Raw genomic sequence first — 26,653 nt, 5'->3', positions numbered from 1 at the left:
ACAGGTTCCAGGAGTTCTTGTGGTATTACTATAATTCTGGGGATATTGCTGAGATTCTGGAGGTGCTTTGGGGGATCAGGGAATCCTTGGGGGTGTTTCTGAGATTTTGGGGATGCTGCTGGCCTTCCCTATTGCCTCTGGCCCACTGTTAGCTCCTTTTAAGCCTAGCACTTTGCCCTTTGAGGATTTTGATAACCACAGGCTGCTGAAGGCGCACACGTGGGCCTCTGTTCCTGGACGCAAATATTCCTCAGATTTAATCAACTTGAACAAAAACATGGGGAGGAAGGAAGCCCTGTCCCAAGGCCTTCATGGGCCAGCTCCAGCCCCAGGGGCAGAGCAGAGCAGCTCGTGCCAGGCCCAGGTAGCAGATGGCCTTTGTCTTCTCAGAACCCAGAAGCTTTTTGTGACCGCTTCTTACAGTGAGCAGGGCTTAGGTCCCCAATCTGTGCCCCGCTGGGAGCCCCTCAGGTATTGCTACCAGCCTCTTCTGAGTGTACCCACATGGGCTCATGCAGACCACACCAGACTGGCACCCCTGCCCCGTCTTCTTGCCTTCCAGACTCCCCTTCTTAGCTCTCCTAAGGCACCTCATTCTTACTACCATTGCTGACCCTGTCTGACATTGGTGCCCTGCTCCAGGCCCCCTCCTCCAGGAAGCCTCCAAGACTGCCCAAGACGTCTCCTTATAAATCCCCCTCCCCACCCCTCTTCTCGGAACTTCTACAGTCTGTCTCTGAAGTCCCTCCACTCTCCAGCCCCTCCTCTCCTGATGGCAGGTACCAGTCTCCGACTCTTCTGGGTATGAGTCACCCTATAAAGCCAACTCCCGTGGGTCAGCTGTGGACTCTGCTGCCAGGTGGAGAAATTCGTCAGGAGCACATCATTACCATCTTTCTCTTCTCAGTACATTTCCTGGCCTGCCTGCAGCCTGGCCAGGTGACATCTCTCCTAACACCTTGGTGCCAACCCTCCCATTTTAGAGATGTAAGCACCAAGCCATTCCAGCTCTGAACTGAGGAGGTACTTTGGACTCAAGAAGTGGGGTTCCCCTCCCAGCCTGAGCTATGTAGCCCCCCAGTATCCATGGTTCTTCCACCTGGCCTGCCTCCCTGCCTGCCCCACCAGCGTGGATGGGGGAGTTGGGGGGTAGCGGGGGGGCAGGAGGGTGGGTAGAAGACGATAGGGGACACCTGGGTAGTCACAGCCTCTGTGGCTTTGACCTTCTCGCTACAGCCCCAGTGGCTGGTGTGCTGCTCCACATTCTTGGGCCATGAAGTCATTGAGGGCAGGGAGTAGGGGCCTCAGGGAGAGCAGAGCCCATAGTCAAAGCCAGGCTGGAAGCCCCACCCCTCCTGGGACAGAGGAAGGGTTGAGACCCAGAGAGGCCAAGGGAATCACAGCCAGCCCCAGGGTTCAAACCCAGGTAAGGCTGCGTCCCCGACCAGGGCACTTCCCACTCCATATAGGAACTGTGCTTTCCCCCCTGGGCCTGCTCCTGCCCGTTGTCCGTGTGGCCTCCATCAAGGTGCGGCCTGCTGTCCACTGCGCCCACACCCAAGCAGAGGGACAAAGCTCACAATTTCTTCACCTCTGGTTGGGGCCTCCTGAAGGCGACCTCTGCATCTCCCCAGTGAGGAGGGAGGTGATCTCATGGGCCCTGGGATATCCCTGGGGAGGCCGCTAGAAGGCATCCACTGCAAGTCCCTTTGGGGGCAGAGCAGGGTTTGGTGGGGGGAGAGGTGCTGTGGGGAAGGGATTGGGTCAGGGACTGGGTCCGGGCTCAGCTGGGCCCCTCCCTGCCAGCCTGGCTCAGCCCCTGAGGCTGATGGAGGCTCCTTCAGGCAGCCTGAATGTCTTTCCTCAGTGCCCAGCTAGGTACCCCTCTCTTCCCCCAGGTCTCTGCTCACACGTCACCTCCTCTGCGGGGCCTTCCCTGACCATCCAGCCTAAAGCAACCACCTCCTGTCTGTCTGTCTCTTTTCTCTCGCCCCACTTTATTTTCCCTCTCAGCGCCATGACACGTTTGTCTCCCCACTCTCCCCCGTACCTCTCTCGCTCATTCCTACATTCTCAGCATGTAGAACCTTGCCTGGTGCATAATCAGGATGCAATCAACATTTGTTGCGTAAATGACTGAATGAACAAACCAGACCGGGGAGGCTTCCTCCAGGGAAGGAAGCAGTTTCTGACAGGCAGAGTTGCCCAGCGAGGAACATCTCTGCCTTGTATAGAGGGAGTGAGCTCCCCATCACAGACTGGACTCCAATTGTTGGATAGATCACCAGGGGGATTTAAGATCAGATAGAAGTTAATTGCTCTCTAGGCTGGGGGTCCAGAACTCCTGAGCAGAGAAGGGGGTGCGGGGCTCTGGTGTTGGAGCAGAGCCTCTGAAGACATACACAGGAGCCTGAACAGGGCAGGCCTGTGGAGGGCTGATGGTCACTAGAACGAGCAATGGCTTGGCCAAACCCAGTTCGTAAAGTCCTCGTCACCCGAGAGCCCCATACTGGGTGTGCCCCAGCGGAATAAGGGAGGAAGAAGAGAAGAGGCCGAGTTCTGCCCCCAGGACCTCACAGCCAGGCTTAGGAGGCTGGATTCACCCCAAGTTCCTGGGAACAGACGGGCAGTGTGGGCTCCTGCATTGCATCACAGAGAGTTCAGGTTCAGTTCTGAGTCAGCTCCCGCTGACAGCTCTGCGGGAGGGGGAGGGGTGGTCTGAGCCCTCTTCCTGGAAGACGGTCATTTGGGAAGGAGGGGGAGAAGCCAAGGCTGACATGGCACTCAGGCCCTAATCCTGGAAGGCCTCGTGGGCCTGGCTATGAAGTTTGCATGGGGAGCTTTTAGGATTTCAAGCTCAGTCTCCATTGAGCACCCCCTCACCCCAGGGGGCTGTTCCCTCTATGAGGATACCCGCTTCCTTCTCCTCCACTCCCATCCTCAAGACCCCCACCCTCCGCACAGCTGACTTTTCCTTGCCCTCAGATCTCCATGAAAAGATTTATTTTTTCGGGAACCCCCCATTTTTTTTGGACCAAATTCAGCTTCCTATGGTATACATCAGAGCGTTCTGTGCCTTCCCTTTGTAGACAGGAAGACTCAGACTCGTGGTTATTTACCTACTTGTCTGTGCCCCCCCCCGAAGTGTAAACTCTCACATGCCAGGGCCCAGAATAGTGCCTGCACTTAGTAGTTGTTCACTGAATTTATGTTAAAAGAATAAATGTATGAATGCCTTTAGAAAAAACACTTGTGGAATGAGTGCCTTAGCTGGAGGGTGTGTGTGGCCCGGGGTCCCCTGGGGTATTGGAAAGACAGGGACCTTCAGATGTTCACGGGGCCTGACCCCCACCCAGGGACAGGGGCCTGAGAAGGGCTCACTGTCTTTATCTGATTCTTGTTTCCCTTCCGAGCTGGGGCCAGGAAGGGGAGGGGAGCCAGCCAGGGGTACAGCTTCTCAGGGGCAGGGTGGGGGGATGGAGAGGGAGCCCCAGCCCCTGCCTGGGCCCTGCCTTCCTCACCCTCACCCCATAGCATGGGAGGAACCGTGGACAAGAGGGGTTCTTCTTGCTTACCCGTGGGTCTGGTTTGTGTTTAGAGGACTAATCTCCGCCTCATGAGGGTGAGTTATCTCCTTGTGAAATCAAGTTGGAGAAACTAGAAGTGTTTACCAGTGAGACACATGTTGCCTCCTTCATGGAAACCCAGGAGAAGGAGTGGACAGGCTCCCCCTCCCCGCCTCCGCCCCTGGTCCAGCCCCAGCTGCTCCTTGGGTTGCCGAACGCTGGACTGTGTGCGTGGTGCCCTGCAGATGCAGAGGGCAGAGGTGTGGGCGCTTGGGGGGGGGGCACAGGAGGCAGGTACGTGTGCGCAGCCTGGTGCCGGACCCTCCTGGCCACACGCCTGCAGGGCTCAGGCCGCGTGGAGCTGGGGCCTCCTACCCTGGCGGGGCACTTTGTCAGGACCATGATGTGATCCCATCACTGAGGGCCAAAGGACGCAGAGAGGGGCAGGCTAAGGCTGGGGGTGGGGTGGGTGGGGGGGTTGTCTCGGGGGAGCCTAACAAAGAGGGGGATTGGGCTGACCCCTGAGGGCAGGAGGGACCTGGATCCCAGCTGGGAGGTTCCAGCTATGTCGGGCCCGCCTGCTGCCCGCCCACCCTTTCATCTCTGCAGCTCCTTCCTCCCTGCCCTTCCTTGAGTGTGTGTCTGTGGGTCGTTTGGGTGGCTTTGGGGAGGGGGAAGGAAGGGGGGGGTTTCTGTGGGCAGCTTGGATTGGACAAACTTTCTTTGAAAATGGGCCTTTGCACAGAGGCTGGTGGTCAGACGAACAGGCAGGTACTCCAGCAAGAGCCCCAAAGACCCCGAGGGCCGTCCTCTTCCCAAGGGGATAACTCCCTGCAGGAGCGGGCAAGACGGGGCGGGAAGGGACGGGAAGGGACTCGAGGAGCCCTTCCCCTTTTCCCTGTGCCAGCGGGTCGGCCCAGGCCCTCTCTCCCAGACGGGCTTTTCCCAGAGAGCTAAAAGCAAGAAAGTAACCTTTAGAATTAAACAGAAACGTTTCTTTGTTTGGGTTTCTTTCTTTTTTTTTTTTTCTCCCTAAGCCTCTTTTCACATCTGTAGTGGTTTTCCCCCACTTGTCCAGGGGAGGGGGGGCAGAGGAGAAAGGCCAGAGAATGTCGTCCCAGGCAGTGGGGAACCAGACCTCCTCCGGGGCCGCAGATGACTACTCCAACTGGTACATCGACGAGCCCCAGGGGGATCAGGAGCTCCAGCCAGAAGGGTAAGTCTGTCTGCCCGCAGAGTGGGGTGTGGCAGAGGTTACTGATGGGGGGATGGGGAAGCCACTGGTAAGATGAATTGTGCTGCCCTTTGCTGTGTGACCCTTGGCAAGTCACAGCGTCTCTGGGCTTCAGACTCCTGTTACCGGAGAAAAACGGCCCTGGCCCGGTGTTGATACTTGAGGTGGGGGTCCTGGGCCAGGCTGTCACTTCAAAAGCATCTGTGTGGTTTGTTAAAAATACAACCTCCTGGGCCTTCTCCTTGCAAATTCAGATCCATCCAGTCTGGGGCGGCTCTGGCCGGTAGCTGGGCTGCAGCATGCTGGCTGAATGATTGAGGGAAGTTGGGCCTGCCTTCAAGGGGTTTCTGGTCCCTCTGGTGACCACCCGGGGTGTGGTGGCCACCAGCTGTCAGGCCCTCTGGGCAGCCCAGGGCAGGGGGAGGCCTGAGGAAGAAAGCCTGGGGGGAGGGTCCTTGAGGAAAGATGCCCGATGCCTTTGGCCGGTTCTCAGTCTCCATGAAGATGAGGAGGCCCTTTCTCTTTTGCAGGAGTGCTCAGGCGAGCCCAGGGGAGGGAGGCAGCCTCGGCCCAGTCCAGTGTGGCCAGAGGGCTTGGCCCACGGCTCCCTTTGCCAGACCCTATCTTTGTCTAGTCTGGGCACCCTGGCTGAGGGGCTGGGCCTCCCTGGGCCCCATCTGCTGCCAAGGACGCCTGGCCTGTGCGGGCCCCAGAGCCCGGTTCTCCCCTTATTGTTCCCGGCCCTTGCCCCATCCCCCACCTCCCTGCTCTGTCTGAGGGTTTGGGGAGCTGGAAAGGTGAGGCTGGGGGGTAGGGGTGGCCGAGCCAGATGTGCACACATCTGCTCTCCATCAACACCTGAAACTAGAGAAGGAGAAACGCTGGTGCGCCCCCCCGGGGGCTGGGACTGTGGCCTGGCCAGGCTTGGGTCACCGGCAGGGACAGAGGCCCCAGCTAAGCCTCATGCTGGGAGGACTCAGGGTGCTGGCCACCCGGTCAGCAGCTCTGGGTCGGCAAGGGTGCTGGCCGAGCCCTTCCCTTGTTGCTCCGGACAGCCCGCAGGCTCCCCTTGTCCTGCTGCATAGTTTTGGAGTGGGAGAAGCAGCAGAATGGGGAGGGGCCCAGGACCCTGTGAGGATATGGATCCTGACCCGGGGTAAGACCTTAATCTGCAGCTGTGTCCTTGGGAGCCTCAGGGCCCGGGCACTGGCTGGGGCCAGGCTCTTCAGATACGGCCTCAGACTGAAGCTGGGTACACGGCAGGGCCCGGGCGACGGGGAGCACTGACTCTAGCGTGTGAGGCATCTGCAATCTGCAGCTGCCTTCTCCCACTGCAGGCAACAACGGGGAGGTTTGTTTTTGACTCTACTTACTTGGTCAATCCAAGTGGCCTTGCTTCTCCCCTAAGCGCCACCCCTAAAAGTGGAAGCTCAAGGGGAATCCCAAGGAGCTGAACTTGGGCCCACCTCTCCCTGAGTGAGTCAGACACCCCAGGGAGATGGTGCACTGAAGCTTCGAGGCGCTCCTGATGTTTGGGCCCCCCCTGCACTTCGGTGTGCCCCCAGCAGGCTGGTTCGGGCTGGTGGGCACTGGTTCCAGTGGCCAGCTGGACTCTGTCTCCTGGTCACACTTGTCCAGGTGCCCTCATGGTGGAAAGACCTGGTTGAAAAGATTGGGAAGGGAGTAAGTCTGATGGGGGTGGGATGTGTCATGTGGGGTCTTCTGTGGGCGCACGGGACTGATCCATGGAAGCCTAGCTGGCCCTTTCCTACCCCCGGAGCCCCTCTGACCTGGTCATGTACCCAGCCTGACATCTGCCCACACGGTATCCACTTATCACTAACAGCCAGAGCCTGGGGACATGAATGCCTGTGGCAGCCATCCAGGATGACACTCACCTCCCCACCACTTCAGGGGCTGCCTGGGGGAATTGGAGGCTTCCCTCCTGGCCTGCCCTCCCAGCATGAGGCCAGCACCAGGGTCATTGGCAGGCCCTTCTGCTGGGGGGGGGGGTGACATGGGGGTGGGTATCAGGACCCACACCCCAGACAGTCGGCCTTTTCCCTCTGAGTGGGGCCCTTTGTAGGCTCCCGCTCAGAGACTAACTTCTAGAAACAGTTGTCCCGCTCCTTCTTTGTCTCAATGTCCTCACCACTCTGCAGTCCGGCCTCTGTCTCTGAGTGTCTGAGACCAAGCCTCGCTTCCTTGGCTACATGTGATTCTGGTCCTCACCTCTCCTCTTGGAATAAGGCCTAAAACTCTGCAGTCATTCTGGAAACCCCCTTCCCTCTGCTCTTCCATCTCCAGGCATCTACATTCTTCCTCCTATATACGTCTGAGGTGCAGCCTGTCATCTCCCTTCCCCAGTCGCTGCTTACGCTGAACTCCTTGAAAATGTGAATTTTCAACTGTTTTTGATGTACAGAAATGACACTTTCATATGGTTCAACTTAAAACTTCCTTCCATACTCCTTACCTCTCCCCTCCTGGTCAGATGTGGGGGCTTGGAGCCAGACAACCTCAGTTCGAATCCTTACTCTGCTGCTTTCCGGTGTGATTTGGGCAAGATACTTAGCCTCCCTGAGCTTTGGTCTCCTTGTCTACACAACGGGGACAATAATAGCACCCACTTTGACAGTAATACCTGAGTTAATACAAGGAACAAACAGCGTCTGGCACGTAGTCAATTCTTAGTAAGTACTAGTTACTACTGTTGTTATTATTCAAATTGAGCCCCAGAAATCTCCCCAGATCCAGAACACCGGCCTGCTCCAACACCCTCAATGGCTCCCTAGTGCCTCCCATGCCTTCTGTGACCTGCTCCCGGCCTGCCTGCAACCTTATAGACCGCAGGCAAACGGAAAGCCTTGCCTGGCCCCAGCCACACCGTCTGCTGCCTGTCACTTCGCTTCCTCGTGTTCCTCCCTCTACACGGAGCTCCCTTTCCCCTTCTTTGCCTCAAAGGATGCTAACCATCTTTTAAACTCACATCAAATGCCACAGGGCAAATCGTAGGACCAAACACTCAATTGCTCCACCCAGGCAAGAGGCTCCGCCACGATTCTGAGAAAGAGAGGTCTATGAGGCCTGGAGCAGTCAGAGGCTTCCTGGAAGAGGGGGGAATGAAGTGGCCTTGAAGGCTAGGAAGAATGCGTGAGAAAGAAGAGGGGCTGGGTTGAGCTGGCCCACTCTGTTTCTCCCATGCCTTCTCCTGGGAGCCCCCTGTCTCCTTCAGCCCTGTAACCTCAGAGCGCACCACGAAGGGCATGGAAACCCTGGAACAGCCCTAGAAGGTGGAGCTGGGCCAGCTTGCAGAGGAAGATCGGAGGGTGGAGGGAGGTGGTGGGCGGAGCTCCAGTGTAGACAGCCTGGAACCCCAAACCCGGCTGGCTACACACCCAGGCCTGAGCCAACCTTCCCTTGCTCTGCAGAGTGGTGCCCACCTGCCGCCCCAGCGTGCTGTTGGGCCTCCTCCACACCGGCCTGGCCCTGCTGTCGGTGAGTCTACCCTGAGGCCGACCTGTTCGCCGCTCGCCACCTATCGCCAGACTGGACAGGGGGCCTTGAGCTCCCTGCTGGGCTGGCGAAGGGGAACCCCAGGAGCCCCAACTCTGGGAGTTCTCCCAGGGTGGGGACCCAAACCAAGATGCGGGCCAAGTCCAACCTCTCCGACTTTTGTCGCTCTTCTCTTGGCCAGTCCGCAGTCTGCTGCGTGATCGTGCCCTGGGAGGTAGGGCGGTCCTGGGTGTTGAGGCCAAGCCCTCAGACTCAGCCCCTCGGGGAAGGACTGGGCACCCAAGGCCTGCTCTGTGCTCTCCTTTCAGGTCCTTGTGCTGCTGTTGCTGGCTGTGCTCGTGAGGTGCCGCCGGCTCCGACCCCACCACGGGCCCGGCGGGCCTGGACTGCCCCGCTTGGTGCCGAGGCCTGGGCGCCCCCACTCAGGTGGCCCGGCTGACGGGGCCACTCTGGGACGGTGGGGGTTTGTTAGGTACCTAGAAGCAGCTCTGGCCTCAGGGACACCCCCACTTCTCTCGGCCCGGGGGCTCTCGCTACCCCTATCTGGATCCCCAGGTTTAGGCGGGAGCCCCAGAGGGAAGGGGAGGGCCGCACTCAGGTCCACCTGCTCCCGTGCCAGACCCAGGAGACACCAGCCCAACAGGGCCTGGCTCCAGGACGCATTACCTCAGGTGGCCCATGGTCTGGACAGGCGATGGCCATCCCATGCCATCTTGACCCTCATTTCCCTTGAAGGCATCACTCGGACCCTGATGCTTAATGGCAGATTATGAGGGACTGATCTCCAGTCCCCATGGCTAGGACTTTCTTCCCCCTCTCTCCTTCAGTCCTACAACCCCAAAGCCTGGGACAGGGATGACCCTGAGATGGAACTGGGCAGGCTCATATGGGAGAGATCAAAGGGTTGGGGGAGGTGGCAATTGGAGCCCCAGTGCAGACAGCCTTGCCTCCCAGGCCCAGACCACACACCAAGGTGAGTCCTGCCATGATGGTTTTGTGGAGAACTCGCCTGGGTTTCTGTCACTGGCGGGCCCAGGTAAGAGTTTGCCCTGCCTAGTGGGGGGAGAAGGAAGCAGGATGGAGAAGGAAGCGGATGACCTCAGGGCATGAGTCAAGCTGGACAGATGCAGAGGGTCTGAGTGGCCTGCCCAGAGGGCTGATGCTTGGGACAGCTGTGCTCGTGGTCTGCCCTCTGCCTTGGGCCGCACCCAGGCCACGGCCGTGGCTTTAGCATAAGGATGTTCTGATTCTCCGAGCTCTCTGAAGATTTGCCAGCCCAGACAGACTGATTTGTGTGGAGGCAGCTGTTTCCTGGGGCTTCCAGGGTGGGCGGAGGGAGCAGCGCTCGGGCCTGTTCCTGCTGTGTGCGTGTGTATGGGGGTGGGGGCCGCATAGTTCTTGAGTCACTTTGCCACAGGGCCCAGAACTTGGGACACAGGAGGCCCTCCACAGATAGTTGTGGAATGAATGGGTAACGGGGCCCCGGTTTCCTTCTGGAAAGTTTCCATCTCTACCTCCCTGACATATGGAACACGGCATGGGTTCATGGGGGTGCAGGGCCTGAGCGACGCCCCTCTGTCCTGTCCCTGTCTCTGCACCAGCCCCGTGGATTTCTTGGCGGGGGACACGGCCTGGACAGTCCCTGCGGCTGTCTTCGTGGTCCTCTTCAGCTCCCTGTGTTTGCTGCTCCCCACCGAGGACCCGCTGCCCTTCTTGCCCTTGGCTTCACCCCCCAGCCGAAGTACGCAGCACGGCTGAGGCCCTGGGGCTGGACTGGTAGGATGGGCTGGGTGGGCATCCAGAGCATGGGGCGGGCTCTTCTGTAGTGAGTCAGGTACCTCCCATCCCCGTCAGGAGCCACTGCCAAGAAGATGCTGTCCCGCGGACCTCCCAGCCGCACTGCACGACACCTGCCCTTCGTTGGTCCCAGCTGTCGGGTCACGGCTGCCCTCTCCACCTCCTCTGTTCTTGCGCCAACCCCTCTCCCAGAACAGTGCAGATCTCTGAGAGTGAAGGAGGGTGGGCAGGAAGCAGTCGGGGTTCTGGACAATTGAGCTGGGCTCGAGGAAGTGACGGTACAAGGACAGTGGCCACCAAGAGGAGCCACTGTCCTCAACGTGACCTCTTTAGATCAGCCAGCCCTCACAGTGACTCTGCACAGGGTGGGTGTTGGCTCCATTTCACGCTGGAGGAGGCCGAGCGTCAGGGGAGGGAACAATAGGAAAGCCGGAGCTCAGTTTACTGACAACAGACTAAGCGCGGTGCTGAGCACTGCACATCTACCTTCTTGTTTTGCCTTGGCTAATACAGTACCATTATTTCCATTTTACAGATGGAGAAACTGAGACTCCAAGAGGTAACTTGCCCGAGATCACGAACGCTGGTACTAGGCAGAACCTGAATGTGAATGTGGGGTTCTTGCCCCCTGAACCAGCTGAGGGGCTCAGAAGGGGGAGGCAGGAGAGGGGCCTGCGGGGGGCCCCACATCTGCCTCTCCAACACGTGGCTCCCTCTGCCCGCCTTGCCTTCCAGGGCCATGGAAGATCATCGCCCTGCTCTATTACCCTGCCCTCTACTACCCTCTGGCCGCCTGTGCCACCGTGAGGCAGGGAGCCGCACACCTGCTCGGCAGCGTGCTGTCCTGGGCTCACCTTGGGGTCCAGGTCTGGCAGAGGGCAGAGTGTCCTCAGGCACCCAAGGTAACCACTGACTCACAACGGCCTGAGGCAGAGGGGCGCGAAGGAACTGCATAACCCGGGCAGGCTCCTTTCCTCTTATTTACGTGTTGGACTTCTCTGCTGCCTTCTACTCTGCCCCGAATTCCCCTCCTGTGAACGCAGGCCCTTCCAACCTTGGGCACTCTGTGGCAAGAGCAGGGACAAGGGAGCTGGGCCTGCCCTCAGGAGCTTCCAGTCTGGGAGGGGGCAGGGAGGAGGAAGGGGCCAAGGGGGAGGAAGAGGGAGCCTGAAATCCCTCCATTATTGATTCCCCAGCCTTCCTTCGGCCAGGCTGGAGTGGGAGCGAAGAGATGGAGGAAGGCGAGCCCTGAACTGGGGGGATGGTCTTGGAGGGCTGAAAAGAGAATTCTAGAACCTCAGAACCTGGTTCACTGACTGCTGGCTGGGAGTGCCCAAAGGGTGGAGGCATAGACCTCAGCCAGACAACCTGAGTTTGAACCCAGCTTCTTCCTCCCTCCCTCCTTCCTCCCGCCCTCCCTTCCTCCCTTCCTTCCACAAACATATTTGAAGCACATACTCTGCACAGGGACATTTCCCAGCACTGGAATATAGCTGTGAACAGGACAGATGAAGTCCCTAGCATCCCAAGAGCTGCCTTTCCAGAAGGGAAGATACAATAAATAAATAAATATACAGAATGATGCCAGGTGATGCTAAGTGCTTTGAGGAAATCGTGTCACCATTCTGAGACTCAGTTTCCCTCCCTGTAAATGGAGTGGATAACACCAATCCTCCAGGGTAGAGATGAGGATTAGCTGGTTTCTTTGAGAACGAGGACTTGGTGCGTCTTTTTCCCCATCCAGCACCTGGCACATACTAAGCTCTCAGTAAAAATGTATTGAATTAACAAATAAATGAGTGAATGCAGAAGGAGCCCAATCCTGGAAAGGCCTCAGTGCCAGGAGGTAGGGCTTGCACTTCCCTGATGCCCAGGTCACAACTGTACACGGTCAATATTAGGCCTTTGTCTAATTTTCAGGGGCCTGTGCCCAGAGCCCAGGGACAAAGGAACATAGCAAGGGGTATCTCCGGTTTCAGACCCCACGGTAGCCCCCTGGAGCAGGGAGGAGGGGATTTCTTCTAAGGGCTGTGGGAGTCCAAGAGCCCGGGAGAGGGGGGAGCAGGTCCGCAGGGCCTCAGAAGGGGAGTGGGAGTGTTTGTGCTGAGTGACCCGGGTAGGGGGGAGCATGAGAGGACCAGAAGCCTCAGACCACCGGCAGCCAGGTGGGAGTGAAGTGGGAAGGGACCTGGGTCCTGGTCTTCTGTCGGGGGAGGAAAGCAGAAGGTAGGTGTATCTGGGCGTCTGTCTGTCTGTCTAGATCTACAAGTACTACTCCCTGCTGGCTTCCCTGCCTCTGCTTCTGGGCCTCGGATTCCTGAGCCTTTGGTACCCGGTGCAGCTGGTGAGAAGCTTCAGGAACACGGCAGGAGCGGGCTCTGAGGTAAAGGGGCAGGGCTGGCCTGAGCTCCTATTCAGCACCCAGGACGCCCTGAACTCCTGCACGGCTGTTGGCTCCCTGTGCGTGGGCACAGCACGTAGTAGGTGCTCAGAAATATTTGCCGAGTCACCAAGTGACAGGCTAGTCCTCCCTCTTGGAGCAAAGGTTAGGCCAGGCCCTGAGCTGGCACCCGGGGTACCTGGGGCAGCCAGCTGCGCGCGCAGCCAGGAGTCAGCAGAGGAGGGGCGGACCAGAGGACAGGGCAGTCCGAGCTCTGTCTCTGAAACCCCGAGGTGCCAGCCGGAGAAATGAGACAGGCCAGGAGACTGGTGCCTCCGAGGAGCTCTGCAGATGCCCAGGAGCCCCAGGAAGCTCCTGGGGCAGAGTCGCATTATGAATCAGTTCTAGGCTGCGTATGGTTGGATAAAGTCAGATAAAGGGGTGGGCTGGGAGAACTGAGGCAGGCTGGGGGGGCTTCCTGGAGGAGGTTGACTTCAATAGGGACCCTGAAGGACAGGGAGGATCTGGAGCAGGGAGAGAATAAGGAGAAGGTCTTGCAGGTGTAGGAAAGAGGAGTAAAGGGGCAGACACGGGTTGTGTCTGTTTTGTTCACGTGTAATTTGTAGCACTGGGTGGGTCTTAGCACATGTTAGATAATCAGCAGCTATTTCTGAAGTTTTAGATAGATGGGTGGGTAAATCACAGCGAGAGAGAATTCTTACAAGACAAGGCAATCTTATTAAGAAGCCTTCTAAGTGCCTACCAAGAGTCAGGCCCTGAGCAAGGGACTGCGGACTCAGAGCCGCTGGCCTGTGTCTGACCCCCAGGGGCCCCCAGGGCGCTGGGGGAGATGCAGGCAGCAACAGATAGTCACGCGTCAAAGTGAGAAGTGCAGCCGGGGCCCAGCCCACGGCCCTGGGTGAGGGCAGACACAGGGTCATGTACTGTTCTTGGTGGGAGAGGAAGAAGAAAACCACCCTACAGAGGCCCTCGAAGGGAGGCGGACAGCCTCAGGAGAGGCTGAGGACCCAGATGCCAAGGGGCTCAGTTACTCTCCAGTCGGGGAGGGTGAAGGCAGGGCTCACAGGGTGGCCTAGAGGACAGAGCAGCGAGCTGCTCGTGCCAGTTGCTGAGAGATGAACACTGGATGTGGGCAGGTGCTCGGGGGGGCTGATGCGCAGTCGTGGGGATGTGGTGGGTGGCTGGACTGGGGGCCTGGGGCTTAGGAGGGGGGCTGGGATGGAAGCCAGAGAGGTGCCCCGAGGAGGGAAGGAGACCCAGGGGAGAGAGGCCTGTGGGCTCGGGTCCTCCAGCGGCCGCCCTGGGTCCTCCTTGGGCCCACCCAACTCCGGGTTTGGTAGCAGTAGGGACCTCACGGGCAGTCACTACTGGCCTCCTGACATTCACACTCCTCTGGGGAAGCCCGATGTCCCCTCATTTTTACAGTTGACTCAGAAGAGGGGAGTGGCTCTCCCAGGGTCCCCAGTACACTGGTCACATCTCTACCCCCTGGGCCCTCTCCCTCCTCCTCCAGGGATCTTCGCTGCCTCACCTCTCCCTCCAGGCATGTCTCTCCTCCCGAGAAGTCCTGGAAGAAATAGAATCCTCTTTGGCCCTGCGGCAGAGAGGTTTAAGCCTCAGAGGCCCCAGTCAAGCTTTGACCTGACCCATACCTACCCTGGGTGGTGTGCGTGCGTGTGTGTGCGTGTGTGTGTGCGTGTGTGTGTGTTGCCATGGCAACAGGTGATAGGCTTGTATTCTCCTAATGATCAGGGGCAAGGGCTCACCCCACCTTACCACGGGCCTCTGGAACTTAGCAGGCAGCTTTCGGCCTGGAATGTGGCTTAGACAAATCCGGCCACCCTTGTGATCTCCCTGGAGTAGCAGGAGAGGCCTGCGGGATGTGACCTGGAACGGCCCCAACCTGTGTCCTGCTCAGGGATGTGCCCATGGGACCTAGGCTTCCTTTTGCCCCAGTCTCAGCTAGCCAAGGCCAGGGGGCCGGGGCAGGGGGCGGGGGAAGCAATGAGCAGATGTGACTAAGTGAAGCAGGAGAGAGCTGGACGCAGCCCTTAGGACGAACCGCTCAGTGCTGAGTATTCCCAGGAGACTGGTTAGTCTCCTAGTTGTGGAGGAGAAAGGGCAGCTTTGGGGGGCATGGACCTCATCCCCACAGGCTGGCCCTTCTCTGCACCCTGCCACAGCCAAGAGGTTTTTATGGAGCCCCATGTGCTCACTGTGACACCCTGAGCCAGGGTCCCAGGGATGGCTCCGGGCAGGTCTCATCTGCTCGTCCATCTGTCTGTCTCCACAGGGGCTGCAGAGCAGCTACTGTGAGGAATATCTGAGGACCCTCCTCTGCCGGAAGAAGCTGGAAAGCAGGTGAGGTCCTAGGCAGCTGGTGGGGCAGAGTGACAAAGAAACCAAACTCTGGGGCTCGGGCCCAGGGAGGGGGCTTCTCCTGAGGGCACCTGCCTGCCTCCGTCTTTCTGCAGCTCCCACACCTCCAAGCATGGCTTCCTATCCTGGGCCTGGATCTGTTACCGAAACTACATCTACACTCCACAGCGAGGTACGGAGCTGTGGTTAAGAGTGGCAGGTGGGGCGCCTGGGTGGCTCAGTTGGTTAAGCGACTGCCTTCGGCTCAGGTCATGATCCTGGAGTCCTGGGATCGAGTCCCGCATCGGGCTCCCTGCTCGGCAGGAAGCCTGCTTCTCCCTCTGACCCTCCCCCCTCTCATGTGCTCTCTGTCTCTCTCATTCTCTCTGTCTCAAATAAATAAATAAAATCTTTAAAAAAAAAAAAAAAAAGAGTGGCAGGTGACCTCACCCACGCCTCGTGCAGAACAGTTGCCGTGGAAGGCCAGCTCCCGTCCCCCAGAACCCCTAGAACCCTCCAGGAGGAACAGCTCCAGCTGGGGACAAGGGGAAGCCCCTGGCCCAGCTTTGGTGGTCCAGGGTCCTGCAAGCCCTAGCCCTTTACCTGGGCCCTTTGGGAGGGAAGGGGGCTCCCAGGCCTGGGTGGGGCTGGGGCTTACCACATCCCTCCTTTTGGGGACTGCAGGATTCCGACTCCCTCTGAAGCTGGTGCTTTCAGCCACCTTGACAGGGACAGCCATCTACCAGGTAGGTCCTGCCCCTGTCATGCCATTTACCTCTGGACCGCCGCCCCCGACTGCCAAGCGTGGGACAGCGTAGGCCCAGTTCCACTCTCCAAAAGCCTCAACCACAGTCCCATCTGGCTGCTTCTGGATATCTGGGGAACCCTGGCCTGCCCAGAAGAGAGGGGGTGTCAACTCTCACGGGGCTCATGTACAGTCAGAACATGAGCTTTGGAGTCATACAAACATGGGTCTAAATCCTTGCTCCATTATTTACCTCCTGTGTGACCCTGGGCAAGTTATTCAACATCTCTGAACCCATTAGCTCAGCTGTAAAACAGAGGAAATAGAATTACTTTCCTCTTTGAGCAGTTTGGGAAGGTTTAGGCAGATTTGGGTAGTTCGGAAATAATATGCGTTTGAGAAATACTCCCCTCCATTGCCACCCCCAGAAAACCGAAAAGCCCAAATCCTGGGAGGTGGGTATAATTTGTCTCCATTTTACACACAGGGGAAATTGAGGCTCAGACAGGTGAATTTGACTCGGCCAAGTTCCTCTAGCTAATACCTCAAGGTAGTCAAGATGTGAACCCAGGTCCGTCTAGCTTCAATGCCTGAGATAATCTATAGGATACTTGGCTTTTGCCAACGTGGGAAATTGGAAACTTTCTATTCCACAGCTTAGATAGATAGATGACCGATAGGTAGACAAAGGTGTAGATAGACAGTTGTGCTGTTTGGAAGCACAGCAGGGGCCTGGTAGGCTAACGTCTTATCTCTGCAATGTGCTGGTGAGCACGCTGCTTCGGGGCCGCGAACTCTGATGGGTGCTGGGCATGGGGACGCAGCCTGTGCGCTGCTGGAGTTTCTGCCCTGAAGTCTCCCTGTGAGCTGAGGAAACACTTCATCTGGGATGGGGGCCTGGTGTGAGCACAGCCAGGTCCTGGCACCTTCCTTGTGGGGCTCTTCCAGGTGGCGCTGCTGCTGCTGGTGGGCGTGGTACCCACCATCCAGAAGGTGAGGGCGGGGATCACCACGGACATCTCCTACCTACTGGCCGGCTTCGGGATCATGCTCTCAGAGGACAGGCAGGAGGTGGTATGGCTGGTGAAGCATCACCTGTGGGCTCTGGAAGGTGAGGCCTCCCGGGAGCCCCGGAGGGCGCCCAGTGGGGACACGAGCCGTATACCCCAGCTCAGTTCCAGCCTGCCAGGGACATGTGGGATGCTCCTGGGCATGTCCCTTCCTCTCTCTCTGGGTCTCGACTGCCTCTCCTCCAAACTGGGGTGGTCGTGGCTTCCGGTTCCAGGTCTCTGAGACCTGAAGGAGTCATCTGAGCGGCCCCTCAGCTCATGCGGTGTCTCCCACCCCCAGCTCCAGTGTCTTTGCTCAGCTCTCTGGGCAGGGAGACGGGCAAGGCCTCGGGATGTGTGAGCTGAGGGGACGGCCCCTTGAGTCTTGCTGAGGGGAGGGAAGGAGGGAAGGAGGCAGTGGTGTGGGACACTGGGCCAGATTCTGAGCTAATCGCCATGGCGGGGGGTGGGGGGGGAGGTTGGGCAGGGCGATGCTTCCTGTCCCCAGTCCCTGTCCTCCTGAGCCATCTCCATTCTCCTTCCTTCCCTTGACAATGAGCCCCCGGGCCAGGAAACCATACCAGCCTCCACTTCTGGGGTATGATGCCTCCTTCAGCCCTTAGTCTGGTCATCCACCTACACCACCTCCCAAGCCCTCCCAGTGGCCCCTGTGGAGGAGGTTGAGAAGTGTCCACACCTGACATGCAGGGAAGGATTCACTTGCGGTCGTACAGCTGGGCAGAGTGGAGTGAAGAGAGGAACACGGTCTCCTGACACCTTGCTGGGGCTCTCTCCATCATCTTGAGACAAGGCCTGGTGGTCAGGAATCCTGGGGCCTGCAGCATCTGCTGACTTGGAGTCCCCGGGAGATTTCTCTAAGTTGGCCAAAAGCCGGACCACAGGCAGGGGCCCACATGGCCCACCTCCACCCAGGGTCGGCCCCCTGCTTACAGCAGCCCTGTTAGGTCGGCGTCATCAGTCCTCACCCGCGGCACAGGAAATGAGGCTCAGAGCGGGAAGTGACCTGTCTGGGATGGTGGGCTTTGCTTCTACCCCCTACACCGACATTTAACATCGCATGCTGCAGTTTCCAAGCCTCAAGGCCTCCACTTTGGATCTTCTTGGATTCAGGCGCCAAACAGAGCGGGCAGTGTTTACCCTCCTAGTCCACAGATGAGGAAAACTGAGGCCCAGGAGGATTAGAGCTATGCCCAAAGCCACTCAGCAAGCCAGGGTCGGAACTGAGATTATATCTGGGCCCAGGGGCCCTTTGATGTCTCCTTAGCTTAAGGAGCTGATGTCTTCTGAACACCGAGAGCTGTTTTAGGCTGCCCACTGGGCACCTGGACCATAAGCCTGGCATCGCTCACAGAGGGCTCAGCCTCTGAGTCAGGCAGACTAGATTAGAACTCCCGCTCCATCACTTATAAGCTATGTGACCTTGGGCATGCCACTTCACTTCTCTGGGCTTCAACTTCCCTACTGCAAAAGGTGTCAAAGCTACAAGGGCAGCCTTGTCCCTGAGGCCCTCCATCCCTTGGATATCTACCAAGCAGGGTCCCAGAGGAAGCAAAGAGCAGGAAGATTTTATGGGTACTGGGGTTTGGAGAGATCCAAGTTTGGAACCAATTGAGGGAGAGAAGAGCAGGAGGTAGATGGATGAAGATCAAAAGCCAGGCCTGGCGCCAGGGGGGCTTGCTCACCCTTCACCCTGTGTTAACCTGTTCACTCACATGTGCAGACTCAGCAGGCAGACCCCTCACCTGGCAGGAAATGTCCAGAACGCCCTCCTGCTGGTGCTGAGCTCGCTGCCGAAGGGCAAGAGGGGCCGAGCAGAGCTGCACATGCCCAGTGCTCTCTTCTGTAGCATTGTTCTCGACCCTGGCTGCGGCTGAGAATCGCCTGGTAACTTCTTTAAAATCCCGAGGCTCAAGCCTCTTGCTGGACTCCAGAAGCGCTTGAGGGTGGGGCCCCGCCTTTACGATCCAACAAGCCCGCCTGGGGATTCCCATTCAAGCCTAACTTTGAGAACCGCTGTAGCAGGCACTTGATACCTGCCGGTGGGTTGGTTGATTTCAATCAATTGCTGATTGAAATGAATCATGAAGGCTCTGTCTTTGGAAAGCTCCCAGTGCAGCGGTTCTCAACCCAGGCTGCACGCAAAACTACAAAAGCTAGGGACTGGGTCCCACACCCAGAAATTCTGACTGAATTGGCCTGGGGTGCCGCCTGGGCCATGAGGGGTTTTCACAGCTCCAGGTGGCCCCTCTGTGCTGCCAGTTCCGAGACCCCCCTCTCCAGCCCCGAGGCTATGTGGGACGAGTGCGTGCCTCTCCCCGTGTGTTTGCACCCGCTCCCGAGGCTCTGGGTGGGACGCAGGCTCCAGCAACCCTTCCCCTGGATGACTGATGAGATCAGGGGCAGGCACCCGGGGCTGATTCTGGGTCTGCTTGGAAACAGTCGCAGGCCTCTCAGCCCATCACTTGCCAGCAGTGTGACTGGCGGGTCAGGCTCTCTCGCTGAGCCTCGGCTTCCTGGTTGGCCCAGTGCCTCTTCGGTGGGGTTGTTGCGGGGGTGCAGACCGAGGCGGGATGTGGATGGAGGGCGGGAGAGCTGCAGCCTCAAATCCCTAGGAGGCCTCAATACCTCGGCTGCTCGCAACGCCCTGTGCATTCTCCCCTGTTGCTGAGGATGCAGCAAACTCATTATGTGTGGGCATGGCCGGGGCCGGGGGGGCAAGGAGCTGGGCAGGAGGGGCCACTGCCGGAGGAGATGGGTAGCAGTGGTCACCTCCCTCCTTCTGAAGGACACAGGCCGCACTGACATGGACTCACACCCTCTGTGGGCCCACACATGACATGGGGTTTTATGGCCCATGTCATGCTGGGAGCTAGGCAGCCGGGCATGAGCAAGCCAAGGCTGGGAGACCAAGGGGCCCCCTGAAGGCCATACGGCCAGGAAGCCAAGGAGATGGAGGCAGTTGCCAGGTTGGATGGTGTCTCTCTCTGGGGATCACACAGCAATGGAAGCGTCAAGACAAGGGTGGAGACCAGGTCTGCAGCCTCGGAGCTGGCCTCTCCCTGTCCTGGCCACCATGTCACTGGGCAGGAGGGGAGGGCTGAGATTGTTGCGTTGTACTGCCTCTGAGAATGAGGTGGGGGGGGAGGTGGCAAGGGGCCTCCGCTCAGGGTAGAGGGTGGGTATGGGGCAGGGCTAATTCCCACCCAGGCACCCCCCTGGGGGCAGTTCAGGGGCTCCCACCTCCCACTTTGCTCCCTCTCTGCCCCTCCAGTTTGCTACATCTCGGCCTTGGTCCTGTCCTGCTCACTCACCTCCCTCATGCTGATCCGCTCACTGGTGACGCACAGGTCAGTGGCAGGGTCTGACCCCCGGTGCAGATGTGGGGAAGAGGTGCGGGAGCCCTGAGCCAGGAGGCCTGCAGGGCAGGGCCTGGGGCTGGACGAAGGGAGAGCCACTGCAGGCCCAGGTTGTCCCTGTGTCCCGCCCCTCCCAACCCCCCCACCCAGCTGCCCCGTGGTGGGTGGGGAAGGTGGGGCCTTCCTGTCTGGTGGGAGTGATACAGGGCTCAGCTGAGCAGGGCTGGGGGTGGACTTGGCCCTCTGAGAAGGGACCGCTGGGCGGATTGATTCAATGGGGAAGGCAGCCTGGAAAGCCAGCCCTCCACCTGGGATCGGAAGAAGAGGCAAGAGCTGAGGGAGGGAGAGGGTGCTCCAGGGCCGGAGGGACTGTGTAAGAAGCAGCAGCAGGGGTGAGGTTGCCACACGCCAGGGTGGGTGTGGAGGTGACCCGGCTGGCGCTGGGGCACTGAAGAGGTTGTGATGGGCCACTGAATGCCAAACTGTCTCGCTTGCCCTTTCACGGGGAGTGATATGGAGCTGAGTTGTGAGTGGAGAGGGAAAGAAGGTTCTAGTTGTGAGCAGGGTGCGTGGGAAGGGGAGCAATGTCAGAGAGTGCATTTGCCAGGCCTCAGGGTTTTTGTGCAGGGATCTCTTCCCACAGGGTTGGCTCTACTTTGGCTGGCACTCAGGCCCTCAGGCCTCTGCCTGCCTGGAACCTTGCCTCCTGCCCTGGTGGCTGATCTGCGAGTCACTTTCCATCCCTACTGTTGTTTCCTCACTTTTCTGACTTGGCTCAGGTTTGAGCCTTCTGCCTGAACTTGTCTCCCTTGATCGGGCCTTGCCCCTTACCTTGCTCTGACACTTACTCTTATTCATCCCTTAAGACTCTACTCAGATACCACCTCCTCCAGGAAGCCCTACCTGACCTCCCAGCCTGGGTTAGTAACCTCTGCAGGGCTCCCACAGCCCTTGGCTTTCCTGTCCGTGGCCACAGGTTGTAAGTAGACAGGGAGTTCCACCAGAGGAGGAATCTAGGGAGTGTGTGTGGTCCCTGAGATCCCTGCCTTCCTCTCCCCCTCTGCCCTCCCCTCCCCCAACCAGGGCCAATCTGCAAGCTCTGCACCGAGGGGCCGCCCTGGACCTGGGCCCCCTGCCCCAGAGTCCCCACCCCTCCCGCGAGGCCATATTCTGTTGGATGAGCTTCAGCGCCTACCAGACAGCTTTTACCTGCCTTGGTGAGCCCCCCTTGCCACCCCACCTGGCTTCAGCTGGCCCCAGAAACTGGCCCCAGTTGGGAAGGGGAGAGCACTCAGCAGGTCTGGGCTGCCCCTGGGTGTCTGCCTGTGCTGGGCCGAACTCCGGGGTGAGAGTAAGAAGAGGGACCCACCTTGCCTTCTCTGCCTCCAGGAGGCTCGCTCAGGTTCGGGGAGGGGGGGCAGATGCAGAAGCCCCTGGGGAAAGGATACCCCTCACGTGAGGATAGCCCCTCAGGGCCACTACCCATTTACACAGAGGGTGGACCCAGGGCTGCAAGGTGGGAACTTCAAGGAGGCATATTCCTGCTTATATAAGAGAGTGTTATGCCGCAGTGGGCTGCCTTGGAGATAATGAGATCCCCGTCACCGGGGATATGCAAGCAAGGTTCTGTGGTCACTCTTGGGGCTGCAAAGGGGGTCCTGCCCTGAGAGAGTTAGGTTAGATTAATTTCCAGGACCCCTCCTACCTCCAAGTTTCTGATTCTTCTCAGGGGCTGTACAGTGAATAAAGCCCTCTGAAATGTGAGGGGGCTGGGCTCAGTGTTGCAAAAGTGAGGGCCAGATTCCCTTCCCTGACGGTTCCTTCAGTTCTCACCTCCCTGGGGGAGGAGGAGAAGAATGATAAAGGAGAAGAGGAATGACTAGTACAAAAAGTTGTCATTCCTCATCTTGGTAGATTTTATACCTCCCAAGCCCTTTTACACGCATTACGCCGTGTAAACACCTAGCCATTTGTTTCAATAGACGGCTTTCTGGGGTCAACTGTGTGTCAGTCTCTGGCCAGTAGGAATGCAAACATTAATTTAAAATGCAATCTTGTCCCCAAGGACTCAGGGGCAATTGGGGGAAAATAACGTTTGCAGAGCACTTTGTGGTTTTCAAAGAGTCGCCACAGACATTATACTGGATCGTCCCAACAAGCCTTCTGAGGTAGGGGCCACTACCCCATTTGACAGAGGATGAACAGGAGTTCAGAGAGGTAGAGGAACTTGCTCCAGTTGGCACAGCTAGGCAGTGGGAGAGCAGGGATCTGCATCCAGGCTTGTGCCATTCCTAAGCCCTTGGGTTCCTGGGAGTGCCAGGGTGGGCTGGGTCCCGCAGAGCCTAATGTCCATCCCCCTGCACCTCCCCATCCTGCAGGGCTCCTGGTGCAGCAGATCATCTTCTTCCTGGGGACCGTTATCCTTGCCTTCCTGGTGTTCATGCCTGTGCTCCATGGCAGGAACCTTCTGCTCCTCCGATCCTTGGAGTCCTCATGGTGAGAGAGGCAAAGAGTTGAGGGCTCTGGGACCACTTCCCAGAGGGCTACTAATAGTGACTTCCTCCCCACCCCACTTGCAGGCCCTTCTGGCTGACCTTGGCCCTGGCTGTGGTCCTACAGAAAATGGCAGCCCACTGGGTCTTCCTGGAGACTCACCATGGACACCCACAGCTTACCAACCGGTGAGGAGGCTCCTGGGCTTGTGGTACCTCCAGGACCTCAGCCTCTTCTTCGGTGTCTTTCTTGTAGTGTCTTTCTCCCTCCACTGCCATCTCTCCCTTTCCTCTCTCTCGGGAAGCCCAGTGGGGAGTAGGAGAGCTTGCCTTACCCAAACGGAAAGGGAACAGTGGCCCAGCCTACTCGGGAATACTTCTCTATTCACCTGTTACAGTATCAGAAATATGAGCCACGAGTCTTTCCTGCTTTGGGGGTCAGCACTGCTCTCCCCTGGATCCTCTGTGTCCTCCAAAACCCTGTATCTCCCCCTTTGCAGGAAGGAGGTTAATTGAAACATTATTTCCATGTTAGGTGGAAAGGCTGTGGGAGGACCTCAGCGCCAGGAGGGACTCAGAGTCAGTGGACAAGAGACCTAGAGGAGGGAGGTGGGAGACAGAAAGATCCAGGCCATAAGCCCCAGGTCTGCCACTGACTAGCTAGACAGCCTTAGCTAAGCCACCCGATCTCTCTGGGGCTCAGTTTCCCTTCTGTAGAAGAGAGTACCACACCCGCTCCCAGGGTGGTGGGGGGCAAGCTGGCTTGAGAGAGCAGGCCCAGCACAGGGCACGGTGCTTCGAAGGTGTACTCGATAAATGGTAGGTAGTCAATAAACACACAGCAGCTGTGCTCATCCACGACTGACCCTGACCCTGAGGAAGGCTCTGTGTGTGTGTGGGGGGGTGGGGGGGCAGCCTCGGCCTTTTCTCTCCCCACCCCCAGGCGAGTGCTCTACGCAGCCACCTTCTTCCTCTTCCTCATCAACGTGCTGGTGGGCACCATGGTGGCTGCCGGGCGCGTGCTCCTCTCCGCCGTCTACAATGCCGTCCACCTTGGCCAGATGGATCTCAGCCTGCTGCCGCCCCGAGCAGCCACTCTCGACCCCGGTAAGGTCGCTGGGCGGGGGCCATGAGCAACGGTGGCTCGGGCCGTGCAAGCAGCAAGGGAGGGTCTGTCCTGGCCTGGGCCACGTGGCACTGTGTCCCGGAGCCTGTCTGTGACCCCGTGGGGCGAGTGTGGGCAGCGGGCCCACGTGCGGTGCATGTCCCACCTGCTCGGGGGCAGGGTGCGTGGGAGGGGGGCCCTCCTCCCCCCAGCATTGTCGTCCTCCCCCCCTCCCAGGCTACCACACATACTGCAGCTTCCTGAAGATGGAGGCCAGCCAGTCACATCCGGCCACGACTGCCTTCTGCACCCTGCTCTTGCAGACCCAGCAGCCCCGGCCTCCCCGGGCCCCCCAGGACGGCCTCAGACAGGGGGAGGAAGAAGAAGGTGCACCTTCCCCCGGGAGATGGCGGGAATTGAGACCACCCCCTTCTCTAAGGGACGAGACACACCTCCTCCCCACCACATGGGATGCATGTCCAACGTACAACATAGGAGTGCCAGGAAAATGCTTACTTCCTCTCTCCCTCCGAGGCCTGCGGGAGAAAGGAAGTGAGAAGTTTCCTGGCCCCTGTCAGGGTGATTTTTTCCCACGATACAAACATACCCTATCTCCCTCTCCCCATTCCACAAGCTTGCACACACACCCCTTTCTCACACACAGAATGAGATGTCTCCCCCCTTCCTCCCTGCCTGGAAAGTGCATAGTAGGAAGGGGGCACTGGGCTGGCTGTCCCAGCCCTTCCTCCAGTCCCTTCCATAGAGCTGTCCCCTCCGTCTTCTGTCTGCCACCTGCAGATGACATCCTGAGCCCTTACAAACACCCCTCTGCAGCCCACGCTTCTCCCCACCTCCTGCTCAGTGAGCAGGCCCCTGGAACGCCAGGCCCCCCAGCCTCCCCAGCACTGCACATGGGATTTTCAGACTGCTCCGGGCTGGTGCTAGGGGGCGTGGCTGGGTGTTTGCTGAGTGACTCACAGAAAGTCTCCCTCTCAGGGATGCAGCTGCTGCAGACCAAGGACCCCGTGGCCAGGGGAACAGGGCCCAGGGCCCGCCAAGGCAGGGCCCGCTGGGGGCTGGCCTACACGCTGCTGCACAATCCGGCCCTGCAGGCCTTCCGGAAGAGGAACCTGTCGGGTGCCTAGGTCAACGGAGCCCAGCCCTGAGGGTGGGGAAGCCGCCGTGTCCTTGTCTGTGCTGGGGTGCTTCCCCCCACCTCCAGCCCCCTCCCTCCCAGCTTCCCCAGCATCCTCCGAGCCACCGCAGCCTCTGGGCGCGCAAGTTCCGGGGATCGGCATGAGCCGCCAGCACCGGAAGCCAGGGGGCGCTGTGGTTGGGTGGAGGTCTGTCCCGCAGCCGCAGCCTCGGGAGCGCTCTGGCCTGCCCCCTGGTCTTGGGAAGCCGGGGAGGGCTCGGGAGGCAGTAATCCGTGGTTTCGGCCGTGGTCTGGGAGGCAGTGGAACTGGGGCGGCCACCTCCAGGCCCCTCCCCAGGCTGGCTCTGCCACCAGCCTGAGCTCACGCAACCTTCTCCTGACTGGGGTCGGTGAGTCAGGCCAGAACAGCCTCACGTTCCAGCTCAGCCCCACCTCAGCCTTGGATGCACCACCACGGAACCAGACACAGAGCTTCCTCTCTCCTCCAGCTTCCCCCTCTCCTCTCCGGGGCCCCGTGCCTTCCTGCGAGGCAGCCCAGGAGGAAGCCATGGGCTCCTACCGGGCAGCAAAGTCATGGCTCCAACCAGGCCCCACACCAAGCTGGCCACACTTGAGAGCCCGATATTTTTGCAGTTGGTATGCCTTTAGATATTATGAAAGAGGTTAGTGTGCTTCCCGTAATAAACTTGTCCCTGAGAAACAGTCCTCCTCCGGGGCGGGGTACGTGGGGGAAAACTGCCAGTAAATCAGCACTGCATTAATGGGGCTTGGGGTGGGGGGGTATTCTGCTCCCATGTGGGGCTGGCCACGCGGTGCGGGCCAGAGGAGGACCCATGGCCATATCCCTTTGGGTGGTAGAGGGACTGGGGACCCTATGGCACCACCCCTGAGCTATGTGGACATTGGCTTTGGAGGTAGGACTTTTTGTGGGCCGTCAAGAATGGGCAGGACTTGGGGAGGGGAGATTTCAGGAAGACGGGGAGCATTATGAATAAAGGTGTGGAGGCGGTGGGGAGGCACAGGGCGGAGCTGTCCTAAAAGGAATGGACCCCATGCGTTGCGAGGGGGTCCCTTCCCTTGCTGGGGACTGGTGGAGGCGGGGGATGTGTGACTCAGGGTGTGGGCTCCACTGTGGGCCTGGGGGCTACAGCGGGTAGGGAAAACGTGGCCACTCCACAGATCTGGGTCGGTGGGACCTTGAGAAACGTCTACGCAATAGTGGAGACCAACCTCTCTCCTTGCCCCCATTCCTGCACCCCCACCACAGCCTCAGATACACAGGAAGCGAGGGGTAGAGCCAGAGAGCTCACACCCACCTTCAAGGCTGCCCATGAGGAGAGTAAAGAGGGCAGGCCCTGATCCCACTGCAGTCCATTGAAAAATATCTTCTTGGCGGGGTAAGGCAAGCTCTCCTACTCCCCACGGGGTCACAGAGATGAGAAGGCAGACTGGGTCTCTGCCCTTAACAGGGAAACAGACACAATGGAGTATGATCAGGCTGGGACACCGGACGCCCAGGGCTTTGTGAGCCAGAGGAGGGGACCTCATCCACATTGGGAGGGAGTGGGAATGGCATCCAGGAAGGCTTTTTGGAGGAGGTGGTGCTAGAGCCGACTTAGCCAAGGGAGAAAGAGGGGAAGTGTGTCCAGACCAAAGGAATAACACGTGTAAAGGTACAGAGGGTAACACATCACAGACGATTAAGGGAACAATTAATTCGCAGGTCCAACAGAGGCACGGAGCAGTGGTTCTCATCAGAGAATCAGGCACAGGGGTGATGCACGGCTGGCTGGGGAACTTGGCCTTCACCCTGAGGGCTGGGGGAGCCACGGATGACTTTAAAGCAGGGAGTGGCTA

At 58.8% G+C, this 26,653-nt stretch overlaps 1 protein-coding gene across 1 annotated transcript; it reads left to right on the top strand.

Moving 5' to 3' along the window:
- Positions 1-4,326: 4,326 nt before the first annotated feature.
- Positions 4,327-25,492, top strand: STRA6 (signaling receptor and transporter of retinol STRA6). Its single transcript, XM_081831383.1, has 18 exons — positions 4,327-4,782; positions 8,232-8,298; positions 8,625-8,788; positions 9,918-10,057; positions 10,649-10,672; positions 10,849-11,015; positions 12,374-12,496; positions 14,808-14,875; positions 14,989-15,065; positions 15,557-15,618; positions 16,566-16,728; positions 19,959-20,034; positions 21,127-21,260; positions 22,422-22,539; positions 22,623-22,724; positions 23,479-23,642; positions 23,878-24,027; positions 24,637-25,492. Exons 1-18 carry the CDS (start codon positions 4,676-4,678, stop codon positions 24,783-24,785), a joined length of 2,055 nt encoding a protein of 684 aa, XP_081687509.1. The 5' UTR covers positions 4,327-4,675; the 3' UTR covers positions 24,786-25,492.
- Positions 25,493-26,653: the final 1,161 nt, after the last annotated feature.

This window comes from Leptonychotes weddellii, chromosome 9, assembly GCF_054177405.1.
Source record: "Leptonychotes weddellii isolate Sample4059 chromosome 9, ASM5417740v2, whole genome shotgun sequence".
Lineage (NCBI taxonomy): Eukaryota > Metazoa > Chordata > Mammalia > Carnivora > Phocidae > Leptonychotes > Leptonychotes weddellii.
The sequence above is the reverse complement of the archived record's forward strand: the minus strand, read 5'-3'. Positions and strand labels throughout refer to the sequence as shown.